The sequence below is a fragment of the Phaenicophaeus curvirostris genome, chromosome 1 (genome assembly GCF_032191515.1).
Source record: "Phaenicophaeus curvirostris isolate KB17595 chromosome 1, BPBGC_Pcur_1.0, whole genome shotgun sequence".
Taxonomy (NCBI): domain Eukaryota; kingdom Metazoa; phylum Chordata; class Aves; order Cuculiformes; family Cuculidae; genus Phaenicophaeus; species Phaenicophaeus curvirostris.
The window spans coordinates 183,179,829-183,207,280 of record NC_091392.1 but is presented as its reverse complement, the minus strand read 5'-3'; the positions used below and the strand labels follow the sequence as shown (position 1 = coordinate 183,207,280).

Sequence of the window (27,452 nt, the reverse complement as noted above, 5' to 3'; positions counted from 1 at the left end):
TCTGCTGAAAGATAGGGATAGTGCCATATCTGCATCCAGCCCAGACTCTGAATATCATTGTATTCTCACTCCCAACTTGTTTTAAACAATTTCTGTCCCAACCCTGTTCTTGTTGGAGGACTTAGTGAGCCCCTTCAGCTTCCCCTTTCCCTATTAGCAGTATCTCCTTTCTTCCATCCTTAACTGATCTGTCTCCTTCCTCATTCCCTCGTTCCAGCCTCCTTATGGAGCCCATTGCCGTTCGACTCCCATTCCTCATGCAGTTTCAGTAGTTCCCATCTTCCATTTCACTCTGGCTTTCAATCTCAACCCCAGATCAGTCCCCTTTTCTGTTTCTCTCCATTCTCCTCCTGCCCCAGTTTACTCCCTTCGTTGTTTTTGTGGGTTTTGTGGGTTTTTTTGTGGGGTTTTTTTGGTTTTTTTTTCCCCCACCATGGTTCAGCTCTTATCCCTGCTGCAACAGACTATCTAAGGCTACACCTAAACAAGTAAACTACATCGTGCCTGTGCCAGGTGTCCCACAGCTGCCCATCCCTCCTCTCAAGATATTTTTGATTCCAGGGTGGCAGTCTGTGCAGGTCAAGGGCTATCTCCAACAGAGAGTGTGGATGTAGCAAGCCTGCTTTGAAAGGCAGCTGAGGAGGAAGACATAAGCATATGGATGTGAGCAGTGCAATGCCTATTGACCTCAGAGCCAGAGAGCAGACTCTGGACTACGAAGATATACAATGACCTTTATCCATGGCTCAAATCTGCTGAAAAAATAAGAGAATTCCCTGCTACCAAGTTCCATCATCCAAACTCATGAAGCTCAGAGATGGTAAATCTAGCCTTATCTCTAAGGTGGGAGATATCAAGCACTTTGTTGGAATGACATAGGCACAATTGCTAATAGAGACTGTTCACTAAGGAGAGAGTTACTGGGAAGTTTATCTGCAAAGTTTTGAAACAACTTTGTAGAAAACACGCAAATTAATGTAAAAAATCACTCCTCATTGAAGCTCTGGCATCCAACTCGAAAGCAGAATTTGTTTTAAAGAAGATGTCACCTGATGTTTACCTGTCATGCAGTAAATAACACATGACCTAGGCCTCGTCATTTGAAAAAGGTGAATTATTTTGTAAAATTTCAGACAAGCTCAATCTTAAGGGAAGACATGAGAAAAGTTTCAAGAATCTGCTTTTGAGAACTGGTTGGCAACTTTAATTTATTATAGACACACCTATCATAGTCCAGGTTTGATCAGGGAAATTCACTTTACAAGAATGGAGAAGTTGGTATTTTATTCTAGCAATGGCAATGAGGAGCCATGTGATTGGCTCTGCAGAAGTGAGAGACATGCACGTGCAGTAGGCAATAGAATAAAGCTCACAAAATCAAACTGAAGATACTTTTTGAGAATTTATTCCAATCTTTCAATTTACAGAAAACTGAGGTAACCCTAAAAGGTGCAAAACTCAACTCAATATTACAGAAGCAGCAAGAAAAATCACTAGTGAAATCATATGTGAAAATACAACCATACACCGTTCATTCTTTAAATCTGTTCAAATTTATGCATGTTTCCAAAAGAAAGATTGGCTTAGTTTGTTGGCAATCCGCAACTGATTTGAAAGCACTATTGAATCTTGTGTACTGTAACAGAGAGACATTACTAAGACTCAAGACCCCTCCCCTCCCACTCTGATCATATTTGAAGCGTGACAACTTCAAATTGGCATTGCTAAAGTGCAGGCCCCCAATGTGCACTATGCTCTGACTTAGCTTTACATACCCTTTTCACTACAGATTTGGAGTTGCCAAGGACTCCTAGCCTTGAGCATGCAGTATTAATTAGTACATATGAACAAACTGCATTTATAAAAGACCACATTTTAAAATGAAATGTGCCTTGTCCTGAGACTTAATAGAGTCTGGAGATAAAAACTGCAGTTTAATCTCAGACAAACTATTTCGGCTTCAGACAAAAACATCTGGAATGTCAAGAGACCGCTGAAAGTTCTTCAAACAGCCCTATGAATATTACTATTACAACTCAGAAAAACCCATTAATGCTTCCCATAACACTGAATCTAAACCTGCATCAACGTCAATTACAACTGATCAATCTAAGTTGCAATATGGCCATATATTTCCAGATACTGCAGGAACAAATGGTTGGGGTCATTCACAACACAATATTGCAGAGTGCAGAATAGAGCGCCTCTTTTTAATACATATAAGGAAATTCCAAATGTATGATGAGACAAAAGCAGATATATTTATTTAAGTGAATTTATAAGACATGTTAAAGCTACTATTTAATAAAGTATAAAACTGATTACCAGATAAGAAAATATTTTTGGAAATGCTTTCTCTTTTCAAAACACTGCACAAATTCCCTGTTAACAATCTTTTAAAACATATACATGTTGCAAAAATGAAACATACAACAGGAGCAATGAAGAATTACCTCAGCTTTCATCACCGCTTCACTTGACTGAAACTGCTCTCATTCCATCAATAATAATAATATATTTGGAGAATGTAAATAACCTAATTATATTTTCTTGTTTCAAGCTGCCAGGCACCAGTCATATATCGCAGTCGTATAAAAAGAAGATCCCTGCCCATCTGCAGCCAGCTCCAAAAGGGAACTAACTTAGAACCTGTGATTAATGAAGAAAAAAATCAGAAGGACGTTGTTAAACAAAATGACCATTGGCAAGCCATGCAGCAGTCATGAACTTCTGCATTCTCAGCGCATTCAGCCCCACAACCTAGATCTTAACATTAATAAAAAAATTATATTGCAAAAGTTATTGCTTTGTAGTAATTACATTATACGACAAGCAGAAGATTTTAGTTTGCAAGCAACACAGCAATTCCATGTATGTCTCAAGACAGAACAGAGCAGAACAGAATACTGCAGTTGAGAGGGACTTACAATGACCTAGGCCAACTGCCTGACCAATTCAAAGCTGACCAAAATTGTACAGCAAATGCGTTAAAAATTTAAAGATGCATAATCTTCTCTGCAACAAGTTTTTGCTCAAGTAAATAGGAACTTGAACACAAATAATTTTGCAAATGATTTCTCAGTGGCTTTGGAGAAGAGGGCCACCACCTGCTGTCTCACAGCAGTAATATGAACGTACCAACCTTCAGGCAAGGTAAGGAACCCAGACTTTGAAACCAAGCCCTCTTCCATCTTTGCTAACATTTGTGTTAGGTGCAATATACATGTTGAACTGCACTGAAAAAAAACCATCTATTTTCTAGCAAAGTTGGCTTAGGATGTTCTCTACTTGCTTGCAACTCTCATCACTCTTGTAGTTCAATATACTTTCTGTTGTTCAGGGGTTGAGTTCAAGAGGAGATTCAGATCGAAAAAGGAAAAGAACATGAAAGGAAAAAAAAAAGAAGGAACTGCATTTGATGGGAAAGGTGATGTGAGCAAAAGCAACCAGTAGCTCTTAGCTGGCTTTGTTATGAGGAAACATATACAGAGCTGTACTTTCCAGTAACCCAGTAACAGAGACCCTACAGGTCTGAAAGAACACCACACCTTAAGAAGAGTGAGTGGCCTTCAGGTGGGTTGAGAACTTTGGAAGGCGAGACAGTGAAATGGAATTGAATCAATAAACAATGATGTTCAGACTTTCTGCACAGTGTTTCATAATTGCAATATTTTTCATTAACACGTTACTAACACGTTACAGCAAGAGGATGTGCCAAACTAGTGCTCTGCTCCAGCAGCATCTACCTACTTTTGTCTCTAGTTGGACTGTGTAGTTTCTCTCCTTTGCTACCCTTCCACCTACTCTTCCTGTACCACGCCATGGCAGAAGGCTGGCAAGTACATGAAATGCAAAATTTGTATGGAAAGAAGGCTGTGTGTTATCAAAAATGGACAAAATATGGGAGGACTCTTGGTTATTTTATTCTGGATTGACGTGTAAGGAATCTTTCAAGAGTGTAAACAGTTTCCATACCTTCAATTTCAGTCCAGTTGACAGCAACTTCTGCTATAGGTATTCTCAAGCGTTGAGCTATATAAAGAAGTTCCACATCAAACGCCCTGAAGCAGAACAGAAAACAGCAAACATAGTTACACTTATTTCCAGAAGTGGTGGCACTGTTAATTAAATCTCTAGCCTGACTTAAGGAGGTTGGTGTTTAATTATAGAATTGGTACTAATGTTCTACAGGTCAGATGCACAAGAAAGGGAAATTAATTTCCCTGACTAAACAGCTCAGAACGTAGACAATATACATAGAATCATAGAATAGTTTGGGTTGGAAGGAACCTTAAAGATCACCTTGTTCCAACCCACCTGCCATGGGCAGGGACATTCCACTAGATCAGGCTACCCAAGGCCCCATCCAGCCTGGCCTTAAAGACCTCCAGGGCTGGGGCACCCACAACTTCCCCACCTGTCATAGCGAAGAACTTCTTCCTAATGTCTAGTCTAAATTTGCCCTTCTCCAGTTTATATCCATTCTCCCTTGGCCTATCACCACAAGCTTTTATGAATAGTCTCTCTCCAGCTTTCTTGTAGGCTCCTTTCAGCTACTGGAGGGTCATTATAAGATCTCCTCGGATAATGATCAAAGAATCATAGAATTCTTTACACTGGAGAAGACCCTTCAAGATCATCAAGTCCAACCGTTAAGCTAACGCTGCCAAAACCACCACTAAATCATGTCCCTAAGTACCACATGTACACAACTTTCAAGTACCTCCAGGGATGGTAACAACCACGTCTCTGGACAGCCTGTTCCAATGCTTCACAACACTTTCAGTGAAGTAACATTTCTTTATATTGAGTTTAAATGGCACAGCTTGAGGCCATTTCCTCTCATCCTATCATGTGTTACTTGGGAGAAGAGACCAACAGCTGCCTCACTACAAACTCCTCTTAAGTAGTTCTAAAGAGAAACAAGGTCTCCTCATACCAGCCAAGACTGTGTTGGCCTTCTTGGCCACTTGGGCACAATGCTGGCTCATATTCAGACATCCGTCAACCAACACCTCCAAGTCCTTTTCTGCTGGGAAGCTTTCCAGCTACTCTTCCCCAAGCCTGTAGCATTGCATGGGGTTGTTGCAACTCAACAATACTTCCCTGCATCCTGCTTTTGAAGGTATAAGTCACGCTGTGCTCAGATCAGTGCCCACTTTTCATTCTGTCACAATCACGATGTAGACATGTTTAAAGACCAAGCAGTCAAAAGTGGACTATCAATATCTCTAGTAGTTTCATCAAAGGGGATGACCACTTGCTGTGGCTTTACACTGGTCTAATGCTTTCTCCTTGTACTTACTAAGTCAAGAGTAAAGGCAGCAGCACAGAAGTGATCTGAGGAGTGCACAACAGCTGAACAATGGTTGTACTATACCCAGTCACCATTTAATGTACCACACAAAAACCCTCTTGAGAGATGTCTCTTTTGCTGGTACAACTGTTCGCAGGTTGTGCAGCGAAATGAACTGGGCAGGTGATCCTACTCTAAGTCAGCTGCCCCTCCCTGCCCTGTTTGTTCAAAATATGCTTTAATCCTTTTGGTTCTCTGAAGAGAGAATTGCTTGTGTGTTTCACCCTTGCAACTGCATGCTCACATAGGCCTTCAGGCCCTGAGGCACCGAGGCTTTTGGTATTAGAAAAGTGTTTTGGCAACTACAGTTTATGATGCTTATGTAGAAATCAGCACATGAAACTACCAGTAGCTACTATTGAAAAGGGCGAACGCAAATCACAATTATGAAGATACTGGTGCTTGTGGTTAAATTCTTTAAATGTATTGATTGCAAGGTTTCCCCCAACCCCCCATTTTTAGTCTTCAAATGCCAGTAGAAGTATTCTGTTCCTTTGATGAGTTCTTGTAATTGCAGTTCAAGCTAAATAGCCTTATGCAAGGGGGAATGGGAAAATAAAAAGCTTTTGAAAAATACCAGTCTGTACTAGAAAAAAACATCAATGGTCATCCATGTTTAATTTCTGCTAGATTCAATGTGTATTCAAACATCAAATGCAGAGGTTTTTCCCCAGGGAACTAAACCTTGAGTATTAAGGAATTGGAAGTGCTTCAGCTGGACTATTGGTAGGCTTTCAGTTTGAAGTCAATGGTACAGATGTTCCAAACTAGCTTACACAGGCCTTGAGAATGCAGCTATGAGGCAGTCAAGTACAATTCAATGCTGGCTCACAATTTCTCCCAATAAGTTCATAAATTTAGAATCCTCTTAAACTCTTTTTGCTAATCCAAGACAACTTTCTTTTGAAATGAAAAAAATCTTCTGCCACTAGAGAAAATACATGCGATGAAAACAACATTATTAGTTTATGGTTTCCTTCTACTTCAAGCCACCCACTCTTTTTAAGCAATGTAGTGCATTTCTGTGAAATTTATTAATGAGTGAAACAACAGAAGTCTGCCTTGAAATGTGCACATAGGTATGACACAAACAGTTAGGTTCCCATTGAAGCACGGACCACAGTACACTGACTTGCTGGTAAATTCATACCAAACATACATCAATCTGGACTCGTGCTGTATGTGAATTTCACAAGCAAAGGCAGCATAAACGGTGGTTATCTACAGAGACTGCAGTTAGGGTGTACAGAGAATTTATAACCACTTTGTGAACTGATTTTGATAAGGACACAGGCCTTTTAATGGTCACAAGAAAGTTACAGGAATAAATGTAGTGTGTTTTCTTTTTTACCTCAGTGAACTGGATCTATCCCCAAGCATCCTTGCCATTCCACTGTGTTCTTTAAATGAAGGTTGAACTTCTACTGAAGTTGTAATATTTGATTTTTGCTGACATTTTACATTTATAAGCCAAACCTCTCACGTATTCACCTTTGAATATTTGAGTCGTGTATTAAGACTTAATCTAGTTTTGTAATACTTAATACTTAACTGACTAAAAATCTTAAAAGACACAGAATAATTGTCTGATTAATTACACTATATGAGCTGCTCTAAAAACATTACTACATAAAGTATCAGCCTAGTGAACTAAGAGTTATTTGCAACAATTCCTAGGAACAAGCATTTACTGGAATTTCAGCATATACATGACAGTGCAACAACAATTAATAGTTTGGTGAATGTCAGTGCTCAAAGTAAAAGATTAAAAGCACAGGAATTAATCAGGTTTTACATTAAAATCCTTACATGTGGTTGCCTTTTGTATAACAGGGAATACATCCTGAAATTAAGAAACCTTTATTCAAAGCTGAAAGGAGAATGACTTCTGTAGTATACTGCTGGGTAGTATACTGCTGTAGTATACTCCTCCTCTTGTTCCCTACCACCTTTCAGTATACCTCATACACATACCAGGATAGTTAATCAGGGAATATAGATCACAATGTATTCAAAACACTGGTAGTATTACACCCATATTGCAGATCACTGAATCCAGATGCTACAGAAAAACCATACAGAAGTTTCCACGATCAGGATTTAAGTATGGGTAGACTAGCTGCAGCCTGCCTGAGAGGAGATCAAAGATACTACAGCAGATGAATTAGTGAGTACAATACATGTGCTTTGACACAAAGCTGTTTGTGACTAGTTAACATCTGACAGAACTGCTGGTTTGTGAGTAGTTAACATCTGACAGAACTGCTGGTTTGTGACTAGTTAACATCTGACAGAACCGCTGTTAGAAATAGCAGCGAATTATTCATGCCATGTACTTCACCAGATCCGGCATCAGAGAGTGAAAGAAGGTGCTTCCAGGGATGGGGAACACAGCTTAGAATACCTAAGTTTGGCCCCACTTTGAATGAATTCAGGCTCCAATCTAAGTACCCAAAGTTGGACACCCAAAAATACATGGTGCAAACAATTTCCCCATCTACTTCTAATAGCAGCTCTATTATGTGTTAATTAACACAAACATGTTACACAAACATGAAGTTTAATATATAGGAACAAAAAAGCTTCTGTGTGGCTGCATTTACACTAAGGAGTACTTTTGGTTAAGTTAGAATGATGCTGGTCAAAATTCAGCTGAACATCAAGTTGGTAGGTGTCTAATTGAATTCAACCCTTGTAAGCTGAACCCTTAAAATGCTTCAGCTTATAAAATATCTTTCCTGCAAAACTACTTTGTATTTTAAATTTGCACTAGGACTCTTTTTTTGCTGGTCCAATATCGTTTCAAATATTGAAATAATGCCTTCGGTTATACTGTTTTAACTGGAATTCAGGACTTCTATAAACCCAAGCTACATTGTTCCAACAAACTCCTAGTGGGCAAAGAAAACTTTCAGTGGCCAAATAGGTCTAAGAATGAAATAGGATGTCAAGAGGCTGCCCACACTGCTCCAGCTGTCCTGGGGCTTTTGAAAGTCCACATCTGCCAGGAGCAGAATCTTTTACAAGGCAAAACAGACACAGCTGTAACAATAAAACATTTTTGCATTGATTAGATGTTTACAAACAATTCTACTTGTTATGAACAGAACTAGGGGCAACCAATCAACTCCACCGCTTGTGTTGGTCTACAATGATAAAGGAGTGGGGAAAAAAAAAGTCCCTGTAGCAATATGGATACTTATTTTTCTGTTATTTTTATACAGACTCATATTTAGAGATTAGTGACAAACTGAAGTAAGAAATACTTTTTTCTATTGAACTTTCGAGTTTTAAATGTGAAATAGCGTGGCTTGTGCAGTAGTTGAGGCAATTTTTATAGACAAAAGAAACAGGAACAATTGGGATCTAATCAGTGATCTGCTGAGTTATGTAATATCATTATAAATTGCCACTTTACATAAGTATGTCAATCAAATAAGGACTAGAATTATCGTTTTAATTCCCCTCATTTTATCAATATTTTAGATAGGACAGTAACTGCTGCTATGTCTCATTTTCCTGAATAAGGAAAGACATTTTCTGGCTGGAATAAATTTATGATTTTGTTGTTGTTGTAGTCAGAAGAAATCAATGACCAAATGTAAGATAGGAAAATTCTGCCAGTGAGACTATTTGATTGTCTAGTTTTCCTCCTCTGCATTAAAATTCAACATAAACAGTTACCTATCTCAGGTCAGGACTGCAGATGCAGAACCAGAGCTTCTTTCAGAGTCTGAAAGTGAGTAATTCCAACTGTCTCTTATGTTTTTAAAATACCCCTTTTAATTTTCTTTTAAGTTTTAATTTAAAAAATCTGCTCCATCCACTTTTGAAAAATAGATTAGTGGTGTAATCTGACTCAGAACCTAAAATGCAAAGCATATGCTCTCTGCTCAAAAGGTTGTTCTTATTTCAAGCTAATGTCAAAACTTTGCTATTCAGAAAGTAAATTTCAAGAACGTTTGGTTTGTATTCGTATATACACAGCCAGCTCTCCAAAGGACAGTTAAACAAAAAAGTCAACCAGAACAAACAATAAAAATCTAGTTTAGGAGGTGAGCTTGATTTCTTAGCATCAAATAGATACACGGTTTCCAGCATCTATTAATTTTAAATGCTTTCTAAACTTTAGGGTTAGATTGACAAAATATTCTAGGAAATGTCTTAGTCTCTTTTCAAAAAAGTGTTAGATGATCCTTATCACCATAACGATAAAACAGTATTTTTCTTTATATATTTCAGTTTGCTTTAAAGATTTCCTAAATATAATCATATACGAATCAAATTCAGCACAGCAAGAGGAAACTTGTGGTCTAATTTTTCTAGTATTCTTAACATTAAAGTAGTGATATTCAATTCAATGTCTACTGGAACAGAAAGAATATAAAGAAAGCAGGAAAAAGTAAAGATTTAAGCCATTAGTTTTTCATTCTTAAGGAAGCTGACTTTGTGTTATTTCCTTATGATTAAACTAATACTGAAATGGTCAAAGATGCACATAAGTTCATATAAAGGAAGGTCATGATGTTTTCCCCTTCTTTTTCACGTTAAACGTGAATACGGAAATACAAGACTCCATTTTATTGGTGGTGCTGATGTAACGCTGAAAACACCATATGCATTTATTTTGGGTGTCTCTGATAGCTACTTAAGTACAGAAACACAAAAATCTTTGTCTGTCCATCCAAGCAGGAGGACAGCTATGTTGTTTACACTGATATATCTGTTACCAGATTGTAGAATGTTCAGGTTCCAAGAGAGAGTGCTCCTAGCACTTGCTCTTTGAGTAAGTGATGTTACCAGGCTACTGAGGGACACAGAAATAAAACCCGTATTATTTCTTGAATATATATTTCTCTACCTTTTGGAGCAGAATTGACAACATCCAGCAATACAGGGCAGTTTCCTGCTGCCCAGTGCTAATTCAGCACTGGTGCTCTCTTTTATGCCAAGACACTACTGGATTATTTTCTCAGAAGGGAATAATTCTTGGGACTTTTTGTCTACAGAATCAATGGATGCTGCCTACACAGTCCAGAAAGTCAGCTGTCTTGATATAAAAATGTTCAGTAGTTTTCCTTCTAACCTACTACTTTCAAGATTTACCGAACAGTTTATCCTTGTGATGGAGCTCAAGCACAAGCAACCTAACATGTTTTTTTCCACATATTACTACTCTACAAGTTGAATTTCAGTCATCTACAGTAGAGACAGCTCCTTCTGTACATATTGTTTAGAGTCCCTTTAGTGTTGAGGGCAGGAAACAAGCATTTCTCAGCTGCACTTTGGCCTATTTTCAGAGGCCTGTATTAGGAAGAAATGAATTATACCCTAAAACTGTCCCTTCTTCTATGTCTAAGCAGTGAGGCTAGATGACAACTAGACACACTCTAGATGAAGAAAATCCTGTCAATTGTGTATGCACACTTATATTCTAATTGAACAATAAGCTTAACAATTAAGGGCAGGAATTATTGGATAGCCAATTTTATAGCCTTTTTATATTAATATCATGAGTAAATATGTTTGGTATTAATGTTTAATCTAAATATTTATTATGTCATCATGTAAGAGTTCACTTAATACTGCAGCACCTCAAAAAAATCTCAGCCTGACAAAACTGGAGCAGACAAGGCAGATAAGGCTTCTACAAAACCCAAACTGTATCCATTCTCTCCAACACCTCACCACATGCAGCAGGGTAGTCCTTAACAGACTCAATGGCTAGGGTGTTGGCTCTCAAGACAGCGTTTATCCTACTAAATTCTGCTTGCTTGTTGAATATTCTCCAGCTCACTCTTCCCTTATTACCAGAATATCTGAGCACTGACCACACTAAATTGAACTGAGTTCTTCTTTCAATACCCAACAGATCCGCACTTTGCTCATGGGATTTTAAGCTTCAAAAAGAATCAACTAATTTTTTCAAGTGTCAAATAGCCCCAATGCCGTAATGCAGATGTAGTAATAAAGCCATATTTCAGAACCTCTTGTCTATTATTAGGATTGTGGTTTCTTTGCAACCCCTTACTGATGGTCTCAGTATGCACGAGTTATTCTATGACCCAGTTAGGAACTTCCCATTGTTCCAGGTCAGCAGAAATATAATACTAATATTTCTTCCTCTTGCATCTTCATACTCATGATATGTACAGAAACTCCATGGCGCAATGTCTAAACAATTTTTATTTTCCTTTTTACACACATGCTATGCAATAGAAAGATATCAGGGCCTAGTTTTGTTTAAAATCAGAAGTTTCCATTACTGGGCTATTAGACTCAATGATCTTGGGGGTCTTTTCCAACCTAGTGATTCTGTGATTCTATTTCAGATTCTTATATTGTTGCATACAAAGGAATCCAATACATGGCACTATGGGACGAATGTTTGATATCCCCTAAGTAAATTCTAACAGCAGTTATCCCAAGTGTCTGTAAAACACAGACATTTCAATTATGACTATAATTGCCTTTAACTTGTGCCCTTCTCTCCACATGCTTACACCTCCCCATCTCCCAGTTTATTTCCAGATCTTACAAATATTAACTTAATTAAGGGACAGAACTGTTTTGTGCACTGACATGTTATCTTCCAGTTACACATGCTAAATGGCTAGCTATGAAGCTGACAAATAACTTTTGAGTCCTTATTGTAGTTTTTTTCTTCAGCAGAGGCAATAATTTGAGTTTCTCTCCTTTATGGGAGTTTCAGTTTCCACAAAACTTGCCAAAGCTTTTGACCTTGAATTCTCTACTGTTCTGTCAGTTTGGTATAAACTAGCCAATAAGTACAAAAATGAAGGCAGGGAAGCACAGAGGCTGCTGAAGGACAGATGAGGATAAACACAGACAATATATTGCCAGTTTTGGCAGAAAATTAAGCCACATAAAAAAATCCAAAACCCTATTGCTGTTTTAAGCAAATTTGTGACTTGGAAGTATCTGAAGGGCTGTTTATTGGAAGAAGTTGAGTTATTCTTTTCTTGACAAACAAAACAAACATTCTTCATGACTAACCAGTACCTTTTACCAGATAAATAAGATAACACTCAGGGGATTAGGTCTATGGCTTACTGTAAATAAAAGAGCAAGAACAGAAGGTTGATTTTAGAGCAGCAATAGAAGCACAATGAACAAACACACCCCAACATGAAGATCTGGTGTCTTCCACACCAACAACATAACTACTATAAAGTAAGTTAGCAATGCCTGGAGGAGAAGGACCTGGGGATGTCGGTTGACAGCTGACTGAACATGAGCCAGCAGTTTGCCCAGGTAGTCAAGAAGGCCACTGGCATCTTGGCTTGTATCAGAAAGGGCATGACCAGCAGGTCCAAAGAGGTTATTCTGCCCCTGTACTTGGCACTGGTGAGACCGCACCTCGAGTATTGTGTTCAGTTCTGGGCCTCTTGCTACAAGAAGAATGTTGAGGCTCTGGACCATGTCCAGAGAAGCTGGTAAGATTTTTTTAATAAAACCCTGAGCTCTTTGCAGATTATTTCTGACCAATTATATTTAAAATTCTCACTTTAAAACATAATAAGATTGAAAATTGCATTTTTACAGATTAAACTGATTATCCTCATTCATTTCTTATAGTATTTCTTCTCTAAGCATTTAATTTGGGTTCACAAAAGGCAGGGGGTTCACAAAAGGCAGGTCTTGCCAGACTAACCTGATCGCCTTCTATGACAAAGTGACCCGGCTACTGGATGAGGGAAAGGCTGTGGATGTGGTCTTCCTGGACTTCAGCAAAGCCTTTGACACAGTTTCTCACAGCGTTCTGCTTGAGAAACTGTCAGCCTCTGGCCTGGACAGGCGCACACTCTCCTGGGTGGAAAACTGGTTGGATGGCCGGGCCCAGAGAGTGGTGGGAAATGGTGTGAAATCCAGCTGGAGGCCAGTTACAAGTGGGGTTCCCCAGGGCTCAGTGCTGGGTCCAGCCCTGTTCAATGTCTTCATCAATGATCTGGATGAAGGCATCGAGTGCACCCTGAGCAAGTTTGCGGACGACACTAAGCTGGGTGGAAGTGTCGATCTGCTGGAGGGTCGGGAGGCTCTGCAAAGGGATCTGAACAGGCTGGACCACTGGGCAGAGTCCAATGGCATGAGGTTTAGCAAGGCCAAATGCCGGGTCCTGCACTTGGGGCACAACAACCCTATGCAGTGCTACAGACTGGGAGAAGTCTGTCTAGAAAGCTGCCTGGAGGAGAGGGACCTGGGGGTGTTGGTTGACAGCCGACTGAATATGAGCCAGCAGTGTGCCCAGGTGGCCAAGAAGGTCAATGGCATCTTGGCTTGTATCAGAAACGGCGTGACCAGCAGGTCCAGGGAGGTTATCCTCCCTCTGTACTCGGCACTGGTGAGACCGCTCCTCGAATACTGTGTTCAGTTCTGGGCCCCTCACCACAAGAAGGATGTTGAGGCTCTGGAGAGAGTCCAGAGAAGAGCAACAAAGCTGGTGAAAGGGCTGGAGAACAGGCCTTATGAGGAGCGGCTGAGAGAGCTGGGGTTGTTTAGCCTGGAGAAGAGGAGGCTGAGGGGTGACCTCATTGCTCTCTACAACTTCCTGAAAGGACGTTGTAGAGAGGAGGGTGCTGGCCTCTTCTCCCAAGTGACAGGGGACAGGACAAGAGGGAATGGCCTCAAGCTCCGCCAGGGGAGGTTTAGGCTAGACGTTAGGAAAAAATTCTTTACAGAAAGGGTCATTGGGCACTGGAACAGGCTGCCCAGGGAGGTGGTTGAGTCACCTTCCCTGGAGGTGTTTAAGGCACGGGTGGACGAGGTGCTGAGGGATATGGTTTAGTGTTTGGTAGGAACGGTTGGACTCGGTGATCCGGTGGGTCTCTTCCAACCTGGTTATTCTGTGATTCTGTGATTCTGCGATTCTGTGATTCTGTGATTAATTTATAAAGTGAAGTCAAATAGGGTAATTCCGAGATGTGCACTTCTGGGCCTTGCATGTGTGTCTAACCGTGTATACAGAAAATTCCTCTACGTTAAATTTAAACAATTATAGACCAAATTTGATTTGGAGGTAGTAGCACAAAAAATACTTCTGTCTCAATGAGTAAACCATTGGGCTAGGAAAATGACTTTCCAAATGCTGACTGCTTACAATTCCAGATTCAATTCAATAGAAGTTCTACATTCTGCACCAGATTTGTATGCCCAAATGCTACCTTTGCAAACCCATTCTGGAGGAGTAATATAGCTAAAGTATCTGCCAAAGCTCAACCTAAAATCAGATGTATTGGAATTGACTAGGACTGTAGGATCACACACATTTTTATGCAGGAACATTGTTTAGTAATTCTTTTCCCTTTCAGCAAGCCCATGAGGGCTTTTCTTGGGTGAAGACAATAGTCTGAAAAGATTTGATTAGAGTTAATTAAGCCATCCTTTTCAGCAAAATTTACACAAATTAGGTATTTGTGAGGAAATAGCATTTCAGTCCCAGAACAACAGTCATGACTATCTCTCTCATAAGTGAACAGTTACAGCTAAAGCACAATAAAAGAAGGCTCTAAAGTAATTCAAGGACCATGCATTGCTTTCTACTGTCTTAAATGAATGAGATTTACCAGTAGACCTCTAATAAAATATTCTAGAAGGAAAATAAGCAAAGAGCATGCATTTACTTTCACTTTGAGCTTTCAGCAATTACAAATATCAGATACGGATTTTAGGTTCAATATTTTGGTTAATCTGCACTGAATTGTGAGGCTGTATGCATAAAAACACACTGATAAAAAAGTTGAGAGTAGGATTAATAACTCTTAACTTCCCTTATCATAATAAGAGCTTCTCTCCATTTCTTACTCTGCTTGCACAGCTCTCATCTATAAAAGGAGAGAGGACTCTCAGAAACAGGGAGTGAATTACAACACAATCAAAAATTGTTTGGAATTGCTTTTAGAGGTGAAGGGAGAAGAGTTATTGAGATTTTCTCTTTTTATGCTCCTCTTTCCTAGTCAATTATCAGTTGCTCTGACAAGGCAAAACCAAAATGTCCTACTTAGAGTTATGTCATGCTACACCACATGCCAAAATAAAATGGCCTTGCAAGAAGTCAACTTGTTAAGCCTATCTGATCCCCTCCTCCCTATCATCACGAGGAGAAAGAAAAAAAAAATATCCAGCTACTTCCTAAGTATACCTGAATAATAAAATATAATTCTTACCAATTACGAAGATATTTTAGCATAACAAGAAATCTAAATTCCCATGCAAGAAGTACAATAATTGATTAAACTGAACCGCTAGGATTTATACACAGACATCACATGCTTCACAGCAGCTGCAATATAGAAATTACTTTTTCAAAGCCATGTTCAATTAGGGAAGAACAATAACAAAAAAATAAAGACCTTACCAGCGTTCTATATGAAGAGTTGAGAAAGTCTGCAAAGCAGCTTCTCTGGTTAAAAGTTTAAATCCACACTGTGTGTCCCTGATCTCTTTGACACAGAGAAACCATACAAGGAAATGGAACCCATACATAAGAAGAGTTCGAAAGTAAGAGCGCTGTGGACAAAAGGCAAGAAGTTAGGTGGTTTAATTTAAGTGATGAGTAAAGTGATTGTTTTACAAGACAATAATCCTTTTTTGTGACAGCTTTGAAAGTCTGTAAATGGTTTTTGTTTTCTAGAAGATTGAAATCAGGACTTTTCAATTGTTACAGGGAAACAAAACATCATCTGAAAAGGAAAGACTTGCCAGTCAAGCACATGGTTAGTATGTTGGCCTAGGATATGAGAAGTCCAAGTACTTTTTTTATTATTTCCCTATTTCAGAGCAGCTTTTCATCCTGGATAATGACTTATTAAGTGGAGCAGAAACCTGCACCTGGATTTCAACTAATGAGTGGGACAGCTGTAGTATCTTCTGCATGATTCTCTGGAAATTCAGCCAGAAAAAGAAGAGCGGGGGGACATATTACACTGGACATACACAAGATGGTTTTCGCCTCTGTCAATTTTTCCTAAAACTTGGCTGAAGAGGTCAAGCAAATTCAAAAGTTGACAGGACAAAGAATGGTGAATAAACCAGCAGGACTACATAAGGACTGCCACTCTTAAGAATACACAATAAAAACTAAACAGTTTCTAGCTGCTACTCTGGCATAAATTTGTTTTAAACAAAGTAATGTTGTTGCTTTTTTTTTTAAAGGAGCACCTCTTTTTGTTTGCCACCCACTTCTTTCATTCAAGACTTGAACACACCATGTTACAGCTCTTAAGGGAATACAATTAGTGAATGCACATTTTTTTTTTTTTTGCCGTATATGATGGACCAAGTAAAAGCGGGATTAAAGTAATAGGTACTGTACAAGATCATCCTTCATTTTAAATTTCCAGCAACCTTCACAGTAAAATGTATTTCACAAACACATTTTATGTTCCTGGTAAATAGTATCCCAGCCCACTCTTTGGTTATACTTTTGTTCTTGACATAATAACAATACAGATAAGTTTGTACACGGAATCCAGAGGCTGGACTCTGGGTTTGCCGAGGTCCCTCCTAACCTTTCATTCAATACAGCTCCTAAACAGCTAGAACTATGATCCTTAAACTGCTTCTGTCGTAACTGCTGGTCTTAAGCTCCATTTAGGTTATTGTATCTAAAACTGCAAGCCAAATACCATCCAAAATCTTTAGAAGCCAAAAATTTAACTGGTTAGCATCTCTAGGTGATAAGAATCACCTTTAAAGCTAATAATTCCAAACCTCACTTGAAAAATGAGCAGATGCTCAGCTTATTATGTGATAGCCTTTGGCTTAAGGAAATTCAAATTCATAGCTTGTGCCTCTCAGAAAAGTGCTCTACCTTGAGGTTAACAGTAGATCTGGTGTGGATTCTTTGGCTCCTTTGGTGAAAGTGAACCACTGTGTGACTAAGAACACAAGGCCACTAGTCCCAAAAGTGAAGCTCTAAGAGGCTGCATGACAATCAGCTAGTGCAACCAAGCACTTACTTCACAAAGAAGAGTTCCTGGGTTATGCTCATGACTTCCAAGACTATTCATGAGTGCCATACTATGGATTCATTAAAGGACACTAACAATTCTGAAAGCAGAACAGAATTTTCTTGGTGCCTTGACAATGAACTTAAGGGTGAAATTCTGGTCTTAATAAATACTGAATGGCTGCTTACTGCAGCTTCACTCTCCTGTTTTAGATGCTACTAAGCACAGAGACAAATCCCAACTTCTAGAGACTGTTCTGTGATTTATTTATACCTCTTTCACTACACAACAGTCTCTTCCCAATGTAGTAAAGGCAGTCTTTCCTTTCCAGCCTAGGGACAGCTGGGTGACAATCTGAGGTCCATAGTCCAAACAGAGCAGTACTACCAAACTGGTTAGTGATTCCTCTATTAGAGTCAGAAATATTGGGAGAAACAGGAAGAAAAGGATGGACACATCCTGAAAACTGTACTTTTGCATCCCCGTTTCAATTCCTCTCCTACATGTAGCAAGGCCTCCAAAGATGAAAATAAATATGAATGCACTGAAGAGAGTTTATTCAGTACCTGACCACACAATGAAGTATCTTTTCTGTGCTGAAATTCATCATCTACATGGTCTCCACATAGTAGCAACATTTCCAGGATGCACAAGCTGCACAGCTAACAAATAACTTCAAATGGTATATTCTGTACTACAATCATGCAAGTATCATGACAAAGATTAATCCTAATTTCTAATAATGAAGAAGGTTTTGGACTTAGGTTTTTTGTTGTGAGGATGCTAACATATATGCAGCAGCATTTACAAGAACTCTCTCCAGTGAATCACTTTAATACTACCTGATAAACCAGAAGAAAAAAAAAAATATCTACCAGGGGCCGAACACTAGCAGTGTAACTTCTTTTGAACTTCTGTAACTATTTTAGTAGTTAGGTACTTATTTTAGAATCATTTCAAGCATTAAACAACAGTATAAACAAAGCTTACTCTTGAGAACATTCAACATGATGAGCACATCCAATGATGCTGAAAAAATTAGTCCAGCAACGCGTCTGTTGCAATACAAGTTCCATGCCTGTGCTTTGTCAACCACTGTCTGCCAAGACATCAGAAAACCAGATGCAAGATAAGACTGTGCGCCTATGCATCACTGTTTATTCCACAAGAGCCACACAGAAAACAGTACTGTCCGTCTGTTCAACGCTCAAAAATTTTGCTATGAGTAATACAGAAAAATTACAGTACTTCCCTATGAACTGAAATAATCTTCAAACAGCTTGCCACTGATTGTCCCTAACTCATTTTAAACAGGTCTCGAGATCTGTAGATCAAGCTCTTGCACTGGAAGAGAATCAATAAAGATGAACTCATCATTTGCCCTCCACTCCAGCCACAGTACTGAGTACTAGCTGCCAATTCTGTCAGGGATGAGAAGTTCTGCTTGTAAGATGTTCTCAACTGGGAAAATTAAATGCATAAACTAGAACACTAACTGAAACCATGGCCTGAAATCTAGAACACATCCTTTGCCAATGATGAAGCATATGCTACACTTAGACAAGCTCCTCTGACTTTTTAGCTCCTATTCTTTTAATTGTAAACTCTGTAGAGCAGAATACAATAGAAGTGTTTGAGCATTATTAAGGAGCAAAGAAGGGAAACAAACCTTTGCTATTGAGTCCTTCTCCAGATGAGCTCTAGAACCACAGGAAATAGCCATCTGGTTCTGCACAGGAACACAAATTAAAGAGCTGTTACTTACACCAACATTTTCTGGATCAGTGGAATCTTATGTTGAGAACTGTACAGTAAAACTTCAAAGCAGTGTATTTTTCTGTTTCTTGTAACTGCATTCTTTCTGCTGACAGATTCTGAGGTTAAACATCGGTCTTTTCTACAATTAACAGATCATCTAAAGTTTATTACATTTTGCATCTGGTGCACACAAATCACTGCAATTTATTCAGGTCTGGTTTAGCTTACATTGTTCCTCTGAGGTACCATACACTAAATGTGCCAAACAGCACAGATACATATTCAGCGTTCTTAGACATTAAATGATACAATGTATGTTTTCCCTAAATATTGCACAGTGGAAAGGTAAACAAAGTATTTATTCCACTAATGCACCTTCCAAGGAACAAAATGCCATGGTGCCAGCCAAAAATATAATCTCAAATTAAATCAAAAGTGTCGACAAAAACACATTTAAAAATTACCTCATGCTACTACTTCTCATACGGAATCTCTCAAATCTGCTCTACTTGAGCATATAGGACTGATGATGGGAGAATCAGCAGCTGCTGCTGCCATGGTAGCAGAGAACATTAAGAAAACACTGCTGCCCAATAGCTGCTGCACTTGTGGTCCTGCACTTGTGGTCCTGCACTTGTGGTCCTGCACTTGTGGTCCTGCACTTGTGGTCCTGCACTTGCAAACTAAGACCTTGCACACAGGCACATGCCTCCTAGCTCCCACTGGAAGGCTGCACTTTGATTCTGGCACTTTAGGAAACTAGCTACAAGTATGTGACTCATTTGCATTTAAGCAGAAAACAGGCCTCAATTCTTTCAAACCAAGCACTCGAAAAGAATGACTATGCAGGGAGGAGCTTTTATTCCACAGGTTTTTTAATATTTATTCACAATAAATGTTCTTTCAAATGCTATTTTTAAACTAATAACTCTGAGAAAAGTCAACCTCTATAAAACAGGGTGAAATTAAGAAGCGTCCTTAAAAGTATATAGGATGACATCAGATAAATAGAAAATACGAAACAATTAAGAAAGAAAAACTTGGGTTTTAACTGAGTAGGCAACACATGCTATTTACATGAAGTAGAAAAACTTCAAAGGAAGATTGGGAAAAAGAAAATTATGTACTGCATTGAAATAGGCACAGTGAATGGAGAAGAGGCAGGGACTCTGTGGAAGTTCCCTTCTGACAGCCTATTCCTGCAGCTTCTGAGCTGACCTAGGTCTTCAGACTTACATGTAGACCTTCAATCAGATCTGAAAAACCTCAAGCTTAAAAGAAGTATAAAAATCAATCTCTACGCACACATATTAAACTAGAACCATGAGAAATCATACTCACTGGCCACGGTTGAAGATTTTTTAGACCTTCTTCTACTTTTTCAATATCTGCAAATTCTGTTGCTCCATCTGCATCAGCCATAAGAATTTTTTTCCCCCGAGAACTAAAGACACCCTGCAATCAAAACAGTCTATAAAAATCAACACCTTTGAGATCAATATTTGTCTTAAGCTAGCTGCAAGGCACTCAATAAACCTAATGCAGTAACTAGAACAGTGGTATCTCAAGGAGTCAATACAACAGGTGAGTCTTAATACTCCGATGCTAACAGCAATTTACCAATTTATATTGGTAAATCACGTCTTGTATTATAATCACATCTTCACACACTGAGTGGTATCCCACAGTGACAGACAATGCATTAACACAAAAGGTTAACAATCCCTCTTCAGAGAAGCTTGCAAACTAAAAGCTTGACAAATCCAAATTACCTACGGACAACAAGTTGCTACGATTAGCTACACAGGAGAGCACAAAGCAGCAGTGACTAGCAGCTGCCACTGCACTGGATAGCTTTTCTTTTTCACTTCAGCTGTGGAAAGGAGGATGCAGCGCTATTTTTCCCTAACCCTGTTTCAAGAGAATACCTTAACTTGGTTTTGAGAAGTAAGTCTTAAGTCAAAGCATTACTGCAAAACATTTGTGAATGCACAGGTCTCCTCTCAGCTTGTTTTTCCATATTCCTGGTCAGGCATATTTGATAATTTTTGAAGGAGTCAAGACAGGAAAACAATTAGCAGTGGATTTGCCAAAAGTAGTGTCACAACCAAGCATGTGTGACTTTGGAAAAACCTGTCAAGGAAGTAGTAGCATACATATCCACTTAACTCTCTGCAGTGCAAGAATGTATCACGCAAAGAATCATTCCCCTTCTCTTGGAATAACTTCAAAATTATATCCCTTGCAAAGACTCCATATGTCCTAATTCAATATTGTCTCCATTTGCTGTAGTTACATTTCACAAAAAAAAAATAAATTAATTTATGTTTTAAAGACAGAGCTTAAAATACAAGTAAAGACAGTCACTGATAACCCATAGATGATACCACCCATTTCACTAAAGAAAGGTGTCATTCATCTTAGGAAAAAATGTTCCTTCTAAATGTCTAACAGCTATTTTAGTATTAGAACAATTAGACCATGATAATTTTATGATAACACCTATGTGAAAATTACTATGTGAAAGCATAAACTGTGCTGGTTCTACTATTCACTAGAGATGAAAGCAATGGGCTTCAGGAAACACAAACTTTGCTGGATAAGTGAGCTTGTTGATGAGCCATTTTTAAAACCACAACTATGACTTGGAAAGTAGTGTTTGCAAATTTAGCTGTATTTTCTCTAGAGAAGCTCTACTTTAATCCATAAAGATTTTTTTTCTGTTGTTTTTTTTTAAACATAAGCCTATTTCTAAGTGGAACTACAGGACATGAAACTCAAATCCAATTTTTTTTTTTCTTTCGAATTCTTATGTAAAAGTTTTCTTTGTTATTGATCTTCCTAGCAAGAAAATACTGTTTCCATGATCTAAAACAAGCTTATTTTGAAAAGAGTTTTTGCCTTCATTTATAGAACTTGTACTCAGTTTGTACTCAGTTTTCTGATAAGAATTTTGTTTATGTATTGAATTCAAGATGTCAATCAGCATAGCTGTATCTTCTGCATATTTGGGTACAGGTAGTTTAGACAGAGAAGGAGATGAAAGTATCCATTACCATCCTGACTGCTCCTCCTTTCCCTCGATTTTTTACCAAAGAAAGCACTCGCACTTTGTCGCTTCCATATTTCTTGCAGTACTTCATTGCAACCTGATAGACACACAGAAAAAGCAGCTAAAACAAAAGCAGGAATCAAGGTAGAAGTTCACATTTGCTCACCCTTTTAAAAAAAAATTCAATAGCACAGAGCTACAATCACTTCAGTCGTCACAAATACATTGCCAGTGTTTGCTGGAGTCTGTTTAGGAAAATAAAAACCAGTGCACAGTCAACACAAGGAGACTGAAGATGTTAGTCATGTTCAATAAGAAGAGGATATTCTCCCAAGCCTCACTCATCCAAGTCCAAAAAACTCATACTATACAGACCTTTTATACAAACACCAACAGTTAATCAAAGAAAACTAATTTTCACCTACTGCTACCTATGGTTTTAAACAAAAATTCACAGTGATCTAAAATTCCATTCACACTGCAGGGATGTGCACATTTTGCTCCATGTTGTGGGGAAGAGAAAGCATGATTTTTCTCCTCTATTTTTTTCTAAATGTTGTCTCAAGTCCAGAGGCCCATGGCTATAGTGTAGTCAGTTAGAAATCATGCTAGAAGGAATGCAAAGCAGTCAAAAAATATCTAGGAGCAATCCTTAATGGACAAGCTTAAGGGGAGTAAACAAGAAAACAGCATTTGTTTTAGTAGCTAACTCATACATCTTCCAAGCAATACGAAAGAAACCTCTCAAGTTGGTCAGTCTTCCCTTCCAGTGACATATATCAAAGTCGAAACAGAAGAATGCAGAACTATTTTGAAACTACTACTACTAATGGGGGGATTTTTAAATGAACAATGCCATGCAGGGTGTGGGAAAGATTTATACAACGTGTCAGCTGTTCTGTTCATCACTGTATAATTCAGCCATTTTAAAAGGCTTTTCAGCTTCCTCAAGTTCACATTCACATCACTATGCACATGTAGAATATTTCATAAAAAATGTCTTGATGTTAAGATCAGACTTTTTAGTCTCAGCTGCAGGAAAATGGTTGTGATGGCCACCAATCAAGAATACTAGTATCTGCAGAAGAATTACATGTGCCTACATGTGTGTGTGACATCCACAATGCATACAGGACAATAGCAGAAGGCATTCAGAAACACAAACTTTAATCGTCAACTATTTCAAGTACCAAAATATAAATGCAAAACATTATTACATCTCACAAACACAGCAGAAAGATCCATACCTCTGATTACTTGGTAAGACACTTCCTTTTCCTACCTTTGTAGTTTGATCTTTACTACCATCATTGACCACAATCACTTCATAAGTGAATGAAGGATCTCGTTTCTTGAAAAATAAAAACAGAAATAATGCATTTAATCCAATTTCTTAAGTAGGTAGCAGGACTTTCAAACATCAGCATCCTTTTCTCCCTAGCAGTTTTTAACTCATTCATGGCTGCCAACAGACACCAATACGATGTAGTAAATTTGTTAAGATAGCATAATTATTTTGCTATATTTGATGCATGGTCCATTACATCGGCTTGTCATAGTTTTCCTCCATCTAGAACTGAAAAATCAATTTATTTATAGAAGATGAAAGCTCAGAAATACATTCCTGCTAGGAACACCAAAACAAAACCAAACCCACAAACTTTCGCAATGGGCTTCTTACCCAGAGAACAAACCCTAATGAAGAACAGATGCTTAGGAAACTTGTTGGAACAAACCAGGATTTAATTTATAAACCTAAATATATGGTTAATCTCCGTTTTGGAGAGATTTCAAGCACAAAAATTTTTCATCATATAGTGGAATATTAACTTTTTATTTAATTTAAAAATACATTCCGGCATTCAAGCTAAAAATAACTGACAAGAGACAGAAGCATTACTTCTAAGTGGCTATGTAATGCTGTTTTAATGTACACCAAAATAACAAAGTGAACAGATCACTGATGATTTATACTATATAGAAAAATAATAAATTTTGCACAGAAAATGAAAATACCTGTCTTTTTTCTAGATAATCCAAAGCTTCGTCCATCATATGAGGTACTAGAGAAAAGTGGAGGAGATTAGGTTAGCAGATTATAACAGGTAAAGCACCAAACCCAGGAAAACGCACCTGCACAAGCAAGCTGAAAACAACCGCAAAACAAAGCTAAGCAAAAAGCCTCTTTCATACAACACTACTTTCAGTAAACAAGCTTAGCACTTGCAACTCTAAGTTGCGTCCTTTTTGAATGCAAAAACAACACCGAAGATGATCACACATGTAATGATAACATTTCTTCTGAAAACAAGAACCAAGTTTCTGTTTTCTGTAATTCTACCTACAATTTAAAGGAAAAAAAAAAATTGTCTCCATGACTGACTCTGCAAACAAGCACTGAATTTTCTCTGTTGAAGCAAGCTGTCAGAGAAGGCAATAAGAGAAATTCCTAACACTGGTCAGTTACACGCCTTCTCTTGCTAAGGCTGCTGGCCATGACGCTTCAGCCAACAAACAAGAACTACTTTTACAGCTGATTTATCCACAGGTTAAAAGGCATGCAGCCTTATGGTTGTCTTTGCAGTATATGTTCATTCCTAAGCATATCTCGGGTGATTATTCTGTCTGCAAAGAGAGAGACACCTAAATGAAAATCACAGAAAGCATATTAAGACCTTACTTACTGAAAACAGGTGAACAAGAACCAGCACAGAGGAATGCACTGCATGTGAGAAAGGGTCAGGCCCGCCCTGTGTCCCTGTATTATTCGTCAGCACCTCTCTTAATGGAACCCCGAACACCTCAGCATTTTCAATTACTAAGAAAACGGATAACAATGTGTGCTATCACGTGAATGCCAAGTACAGCTTTAGAGCTTAATTCTTTCTATTGCATCCAAAAGTCTTAGGTTTTCAGCATCAGGTACCCATATATATGGCCAAGTCAAACAAAAACCTATCCTTTTTTGTGCTTGTCTGAAGCTCATGTTGTTTACAGAGTGGGAAGCTCTCATATCAGCTTTAACAGTCTTTTTATACTTTTTGCCTGACAGCAAAGAGCAGCCATTCTGCTGAACTTCATTAAAACACAGATGATTCTCACAAGTGCCCCATGCTATTTTTAGCAACAGAAATCAAGTTACACAGTATCTTAATTTTGAAATTCAGTGTATTTGGACTGCTTTCTGGAAACTGTGTCCAAAATCAGATACAGAATCTGGGCTGCCAGAAATCTACTGCTAACATAAACTGACCTCTGCATCATTAGAGTAAAAATAGACAGATTTTCTTCTTTTTCTCAAAACAAGAAAAATCTTACACCGGTCTTCCTCATTGTATGAAGGCACAACAACAGAGAGTTCCTTTGTAGGGGGATCATGTATACTTGGTAGGGATTCTTTCCTGCCTTCAGCACTTATGAAGTATTTCTCTTCTTCATGTCGGTGAAGTGTTGGCATGTTTTTGGCAGTTACATGAGCAATTATACAAATCTGTGATGAAAAAGAAATTTAAAAAATATTTGAGTATTCTATTAAAGGTTTACCAAGCTGGTGAATATGCTACAAGGGGCAACCAACCACGTTTCAGTACTGGGGTGGGTCAACTTCATCCACTGACCATTTCAGGAAGGACCAAAACCTTCTCATACATTTCATTACCATTTTGCCTACTCTGGCCACTGTCAGCATCTTTGGCTTGTTGCTGCTTTCAAACACAAAGCATGTAGATGCCTCCAAAGCTGTCATCGAATGGTTTGGGTTGGAAGGGAGCTTGAAGCCCATCCTGTTCCAACGCCCTGCCATGGCCAGGGACACCTCCCACTAGATCAGGCTGCTCAAGGCCCCATTCAACCTGGCCTTGAACACTTCCAGAGAGTGGAACTTCCCTGGGCACCTTGTTCCAGCATCTCACCATCCTCATACCTGTTCCACATCCTCAAGCTGTGCTCCAGGCTTCACTGCTCTTTCCCCAAGAAACCTCTACTATGCACGCTGCTGCTGTCCTTGATCCTGCACAGCAACCAAAACCAGTGGCACCGCTCATGAGTGCAGGCAGACGGACATGCCTGCAACACCTCATGGCTTAAATACATAGAATCATAGACTAGCTTGGGTTGGAAAGGACCTTAAAGATCATCTAGTTTCAAGCCCCTTGCCGTGGGCAGGGACATCCTGCTAGATCAGGCTGCCCAAGGCCTTGTCCAACCTGGCCGTGAACACCTCCAGGGATGGAGCAGCCACAACTTCCCTGGGCAACCTGTGCCGTGCCTCACCACCCTCACAATGAAGAAATTCTTCCTTATGTCTAGTCTAAATCTGCCCCTCTTTCATTTATAGTTACTCCACCTACTCCAATCATTATATGCCCCTGTAAACAGTCCCTCCCCAGCTTTCTTATAGGCTCCTTTCAGGTACTGGAAGGTTGCTATAAGGTCTCCTCAGAGCCTTCTCTTCTGCAGGCTGAACAACCCCAACTCTCTCAGCTTGTCCTCATATGGAAGGTGCTCCAGCCCTCTGATCATCCTTGTAGCCCTCCTCTGGACCCATTCCAACAACTCCATATCCTTCTTACGCTGAGGATTCCAGACACATTACTCCAGATGAGGTCTCACAAGAGAGGAATAGCGGGGCAGAAGCACCTCCCTCGACCTGCTGGCCACCCTTCTTCTGATGCAGCCCAGGATACGGTTGGCCTTCTGGGCTGTGAGCGCACACTGACGGCTCGTATCGAGCCTCTCATCGACCGGCACCCTAAGTCCTACTCTGCAGGGCAGCTCTCCATCACATCATCCCCCACCCTGTACCGAAATCAGGGATTATAGAACTAGGGTTTTTTTGAGTGCGTTTACTGGTGAACACCAGAGACGCGGTGCTCCCGGTGGGCAGCAGCACTTCACTCTCCAGGCGCGGACCCTCTGGGGCTCGCGGTCGCCTCCGGTCACCGGGAAACATGCGGGACTCCCAGGCGGTCACCGCCAAAGCACGTTACCGGGATAAGAGAATGAAAAGCTCCGTTCCCACCTTGTGAAACCTCACTCCGCACAGGAACGCCCCGCACGGCCCTGCCCCTCGCTGCCGAGCCGGGGGCGGTCCCGCAGCCGCCGCGGCGGGGACTGGGGGGGCTGCGTTCCACCCCTTCCCCGCCTACCCCCATCCCGGGCCGGCGGTGCCCGCGGAGCTCACCAGGACGAGCAGGAGGGCGGCCAGGGCCACCAGCGCCGCCGCGGCTGCGGGCAGGGCCGGCGGCAGCGCCATAGCGGGCGGCGCCCAATCCCGCGGCGGCAGCGACGCGGAAGCGGGAGATCACCGCCCGCGTGG

The 27,452-nt window shown here is 39.7% G+C and overlaps 2 protein-coding genes across 4 annotated transcripts in view; both read right to left on the bottom strand.

Moving 5' to 3' along the window:
• The window catches only part of SMAD9 (SMAD family member 9), a 340,867-nt gene that overhangs the window by 60,069 nt on the left and 253,346 nt on the right, over positions 1-27,452 (bottom strand). The window lies entirely within an intron of this gene.
• ALG5 (ALG5 dolichyl-phosphate beta-glucosyltransferase) lies at positions 1,396-27,432 on the bottom strand. 3 transcript variants are annotated; one of them, XM_069882253.1, is made up of 10 exons: positions 27,318-27,432; positions 25,454-25,625; positions 24,152-24,198; positions 23,418-23,486; positions 22,140-22,232; positions 20,425-20,538; positions 18,995-19,054; positions 15,732-15,883; positions 3,976-4,061; positions 1,397-2,649 (listed from the first exon to the last, which is right to left on the bottom strand). In XM_069882253.1, the coding sequence occupies exons 1-10, from the start codon at positions 27,387-27,389 to the stop codon at positions 2,537-2,539; spliced, it is 978 nt and encodes a 325-aa protein (XP_069738354.1). In that variant the 5' UTR covers positions 27,390-27,432; the 3' UTR covers positions 1,397-2,536. The 3 variants fall into 3 exon arrangements, 2 of the variants coding, with proteins under 2 accessions (XP_069738363.1, XP_069738354.1); XR_011339587.1 differs by lacking the exon at positions 1,397-2,649 and adding an exon at positions 18,316-18,424; XM_069882262.1 differs by lacking the exon at positions 18,995-19,054 and having other exon boundaries at positions 1,396-2,649.